The sequence below is a fragment of the Kryptolebias marmoratus genome, linkage group LG9 (assembly GCF_001649575.2).
Source record: "Kryptolebias marmoratus isolate JLee-2015 linkage group LG9, ASM164957v2, whole genome shotgun sequence".
Classification (NCBI taxonomy): Eukaryota; Metazoa; Chordata; class Actinopteri; order Cyprinodontiformes; family Rivulidae; genus Kryptolebias; species Kryptolebias marmoratus.
Genome location: NC_051438.1, coordinates 29,711,219 through 29,716,547, shown reverse-complemented (window position 1 = coordinate 29,716,547; position 5,329 = coordinate 29,711,219). Strand labels below are relative to the sequence as shown.

Sequence of the window (5,329 nt, the reverse complement as noted above, 5' to 3'; positions counted from 1 at the left end):
CAGAAGTGGGCGGAGCCACCTGAGCAGGTGTGATTACTGCAGAGGGAACATGAGAGGACATTAAAGAGACAGAAAGACTTCACCTCGGAGCAGTGATGGAGACTCCCTCACTGTGGAGGAGCAGGGTCAAAGGTTACAGACCTTCATATGAAAATCCTTCAGTCTGAGACGTAAAGAAGAAAAACTCCAACCAAGGATGGAAGGAAGGAGATCAGCTGCACCAAAACTGCTCAGCTCTGAACTCATTTTCATACAGAAGTGAAGGTTAACGAGCTGCTCTGACCGCTCTGCTGTTGACTTCCATAAACAGCAAATAAACAGATTTAGCTCTTTATTCAGATGTTTAACAAACAGGAAGAAATTTGGAAATCCTAACTGACCTAAAACAATAAATAAGATCAAAATGGTTCGGTGTGTTTTTATACAGTGGATGAAAATATCTGGTTTCAGCTGTAGCTGCTGATCGGTCCGATGCTTTCTGAGGAAAGGAGGATGTTTGCTGAGCTCCATATTCACATCCAGATCTCATTTCTTAGTTATGCACAGAATAAACCTCAGAAAATTACAGGTTTCATTATGAAGAACATCAAGTTTCTTCATCTGCAGGACAACAAAAATAATGTAAAGCTGCTTATTAATGTCAATGGATGTTTTCGGGAGAAATATTTTTCATTTCTCATCCAAAACTGAAAGTAAAATATCAACCACCTTATGATTAAATCTGTTTAAAGCTAACTAGATCTGACAGAGAACTTGCATATATAACAGTTTATTCACAAAATCAACAACGTTCACATTTATACAGAAGATTTATGCTCACAGTTAAAACTACAAGAACAGGACATCTGTCTAAATTGATCAAGTTTTCCGCACTATTATTTTTAACCCTAAATGGTATTAACCTTTACCAAAATATTACATAAATAAACTTACATTTTAAATGCCAAACTGTAACCATAACGCTGGATAATTTTAGCTTTTTTCCTCCGTGATGTTTAAAATTATGATATAAATGTGATGTGGCTCGTTTTTTGGAGCAATAACGGTTTAAAACGTGTCTGTAAAGCCAACAGAAATGCAGCTTTATGTTGATGAAGTTCCACCACATGGAATATTAGCTGCCTGCTAAGCTAACGAAGCTAACTTTATCAATAAACTGCGGCGTTTCAAACACAGATGGAGTGTTTTCACCCGGATTACTCTGTCACAACATTTAAAAATCCGAAAACGAAAATAAAACCTGTTTTTGTTTCTAACGGACCACTCTGCGACACAAGCTAAAGTTAGCTTCTAATGCTAACATGTCGATGTTTTCTCATTGTCCTGCCAGCGCTTATATATTTTTAAATTATAGCTGTGCATTAAATTATTTGCTATGAAACGGGAAAGAAAACGCGGATCTAGCTGTAGAAATAAACAATCTTACCGCAAAGTTTATGAAAACAAAGCAGCTCAGCCTCCAGAAAAAAAGGACACCGCTTCTTCTTCTTCTGTTTTATTCTTCTTTTATTATTTTTCCTTTTTTGTTGTTTTTTTTGTACCTGTTTCTTCTTTTCCTTTTCCTTTTTGTTTTTTGTTCTTTTTGTTTATATTTTTCTTCTTCTTCCTGTTTCTTCTTCTTCTTCTGTTTTATTGACAGTTGGCCAACAAGGACGCCACCATGGGGCTGCAGTATTTTACCGCCACCTACCGGACAGGAGGAGGAACTGCAGACAGGCATGGCTTTTTCCCTATGACTTATATACTATTAGTATAGTATAGTATAGTATAGTATAGTATAGTATATAAGTCTTTGCTTTTCCTATCTGAGGAGTTTTGAAAACTCAGAACTGCAGAGTATGGAGTTCCAAACTTTAAACTGGATGAGATGCTCCGTTTATACAGCTTAATTGCGTACAGATTAATCGCACTCCCCTCTCTCTTAGGGTCTGTTCGTTTTGGTACACAGAGAAATGTTTTGGTCAATTTCATCCAGGTGTGAATTAGAGGGAAACTGGGTGGTTATCAGGCTTAATGCTTCCTTTCTAATAAGAACAGTGTTTCTGATAAAGACCTGTTTCCCCTCAGATCTGGGTTTCATTGTGGGCCGGCTGAAGGCAGGAACACTGCAGAGGTTCTGTTTGAGGTTCTGCTGGTCTTCAGAGCTGCTCCCTGCAGCGGTTTGGTCTCTGTATTCAGGTTTTCTATCTTCAGATAATCAATGAAGGGCTTCTTTTTACCCATTCAGGGTCCAATGCTGTCACTTTTAGAGTAATTTTTACCTGTTCAGCTTCTCCCATCTTACTTTTTATTAATCATATTTGCTTCAGATGGTTAGAGGTTTAACTTTTACCTGTTTACATTTGAGAAGGCTTCAACCAACAGCTTTCAGTTTGCAGTATCCACAGTTTTTTAAGAATAAATGTAATTCACACAATTATGTCTAGGGACAATAATGTTTATTTATTTATGCTTGTTGAGAATATTTAAATGCGTTTTTATGTGTTAGTAGATTTAGAATAAAATAAAAATAAAATAACATAGTATAAATAAAGTTAACTATTATAATGTAATGTAAGATAAACCAAAACAAACATCGGAGCTCGAAGTTCCATTATTCTGACGCGTCCCGCGGACCGTGAAGGCAGCACAGCCGTTCAGCCAATCAGGATGGAGCTCGGTGTGACGCAGGAGATGTAAACAAACAGAGGCAGCGCGGCCATTACTGACTTCTCCTGTTGGACCGAACTTGACCTATTTGGCTTCTTCTGCCGTCGAAGAAATCAGCTGAGCAGGTATTTAGAGAGATAAAACGGGTCAGTGTGTGTTTCCCCGCCGCCGTGTGTTCGTGTCGGGCTGCTGCGGTTCTGTTTCAGCGGACTTCGCTGCTCTTGTTGTCCGCCTGTGAGTCAGCGGCCTTCGCAGCCTTCTCTGACCGCGCAGCGCTGCTTGTTCAGCGGTAACCTCACCTCCCCTCCCCTCCCCCTCCGCAGAACCGAACCCAGAGACCATGAAGGACCCGAACCTCAGCACCTCGACTACCAGCGTGACGCCGGCCGGAGAGGTGATCCTCAGCAGCCAGTTCGGTTCCGAGGAGAACCCGTTCGCGGAGTATATGTGGATGGAGAACGAGGAGGAGTTCAACAGACAGGTGAGGAACAGGAACCCTGTTTTCCTTCTCAAAGTCCCAGGTTCTGTCTCCGAACCGGACCTGGTCTGGGTTCAGAACGTTCTGTTGGTAAAATGAGCCAAAAACACGCATCATATGAGAACCTAAATGAAATAAAAGCTGTCAGAACAAGGAGTCACTTTGTGGAAAATTACACCAAACTTTCGGGATGATCCAGTCCAGAACCACTTGTTTGGTTCTGGTTCCCAAACAAAACGGGTCCGAAAGTTCCTGGGACTGAGATCCAGATGTTCGGTCCAAAAGCTGGATGTTTTCTGGAAACAAACTGGAGAAGGAAAACCCAATCAGAACCACATCCTGATGTTTTACCCGGTCCTGGTTCTGATGTCAGACCTGGTTCTGGTTCTGATGTTTGACCCGGTCCTAGTTTTGATGTTTGACCAGGTCCTGGTCCCAAAAACTAATTTCCCTGCTTATTATAACCTGGACTATCTATGGAGGCCACCCGGAGGCTCCTATTGGCCAACTGAGCTGTCAATCAGAGGTAGTTGGTTCTGATTGGACCTGTGGCGGTCAAACAACTTTTAACTGTTAATTTATAGAAACTAGTTTATTAATAATGCCTTTTTATTTTTTATTAAAACTTTAACAATAAAAACTTAAAAACAAATGCAGGTTTTGTGCAGCCTGATAAGATTATATTTTATAAATCCAGTTTTTCTCATTAATGTTAATTTTTTTTTAACTTCATTTTTGTTGTACTTTTCTTCTCAGATTTGAATTGTGTTTAATGTTTTTCCTGATTAGTGTCTGTTCAATCTGACTTTTGTTATTTTTTCTGGCGTGTTTTTGGGTCACAGGTGGAGGAGGAGCTGTGGGAGGAGGAGTTTATCGAGAGTTGTTTCCAAGAGATGCTGGAGGAGGAAGAGCAGTGGGAGTGGTTTATCCCCTCCAGGGACCTCCCCTCTGTGGGCGTCGACGAGCTGCAGGAGCAGATCAGTTTGCTCGTTCTGGACGCGGACAAGCACTCCGACGGCTGCGATCTGGACGTGGTGGTGAGTTCGACTTCGGCCAATCAGAAACCAGAAAACTCTCTGAAGGTCTCTCCTTCTGCTCCTGACAGAAACGTTTCTCCTCTTCCTCCAGACAAAGAGCAGCCTAAATCCCAACGCCAAGGAGTTCACCCCGGGCATCCAGAAACACACCATGTGACCCCGCCGGGCTCCGCCCCCCCGCCCCAGTCCGCACTGTGACATCATCACCAAGATGTCTGCTGTATTTTCCAGCCGCCTCTGAACCTTCAGCCTGACGTGTTGCCAAAGTTCTGCTGTCGCCTCGCATGTGTTCTGAGAAATGTTAGGTTTCGTCACTTCCTGTCCGCGCCGTGTGTCTGAGGAAACTGAATGTAAATCAGCTGACAGCAGCGTCTCTCTGACGGCTTCTTCTTCTTCTGTTTTTGCACTTTTGTTCTTCTCCAAAACCCAAACTCCAGCCGAGTTCTGGTTCTGTTGGCTCACCTGACTCCACAGCTGAACCTTCTCTGCTCCCGGGTCAGTTTCACCGGGTTGGACTCTGACCCGGTCTGACCCGGTCCACTTTAATCCAACTTTGTCTGGTCAGGGTTGATGTATTTTTTTCCAGCATCCTTTGTGTTTCTGACTCGTGGTTCTGCTGCTTCATTAACTGATGTAAACTTTTTCTAAACGCACAGAAAGTACTGTATAAAAAGTCATATAAAGTTAAAAAATGTGTAAAAAAAATCTATTTTTTCTTAAACTAGTTAAAATAAATGTTTATGGAGAAAAAAATGGTGGTGTTTTTGTTTGGGAGAATGTTTGGATCCACGCAGGGGGCGGAGCCTGCTCTGATTGGTTAACCCCTCCAACCAGAAATGAGGCGTTTAGGATCCATGTTTACAGTGGGAGATTCTGACACTCCTTGTAGTAAACATTGGTTTTAGTGTTTTACTTCAGAAAAATCTGTTTCCAAAAAAAAGAAACTAAATTTATTTTATATCTTTTTTAGACTGATTTGATATAAATAAAAACTGGATTAAACTAATATTAGCTCAACTAAAAACTTCTACATGTGATGATTTCTCAAAGTTTAACATTTTATTATCCAACTTAGAAAAATTAACTCCTACAAATAAAACGACTGTTTTACCAATAAAAAGATCAATTTAGTGAACGAAGCCCTCTAAACATCCAGCTGTTTGCA

General features: G+C 41.2%; 1 protein-coding gene across 2 annotated transcripts; it reads left to right on the top strand.

Moving 5' to 3' along the window:
* The first annotated feature begins 2,617 nt into the window (after positions 1 to 2,617).
* On the top strand, positions 2,618 to 4,917 carry LOC108229770 (polyadenylate-binding protein-interacting protein 2). Of its 2 annotated transcripts, none has more exons than XM_017405443.3 (4): positions 2,618 to 2,774; positions 2,973 to 3,130; positions 3,970 to 4,164; positions 4,256 to 4,917. In XM_017405443.3, the coding sequence occupies exons 2-4, from the start codon at positions 2,990 to 2,992 to the stop codon at positions 4,319 to 4,321; spliced, it is 402 nt and encodes a 133-aa protein (XP_017260932.1). In that variant the 5' UTR covers positions 2,618 to 2,774; positions 2,973 to 2,989; the 3' UTR covers positions 4,322 to 4,917. The 2 variants fall into 2 exon arrangements, with proteins under 2 accessions (XP_017260932.1, XP_017260933.1); XM_017405444.3 differs by having other exon boundaries at positions 2,696 to 2,795.
* Positions 4,918 to 5,329: the final 412 nt, after the last annotated feature.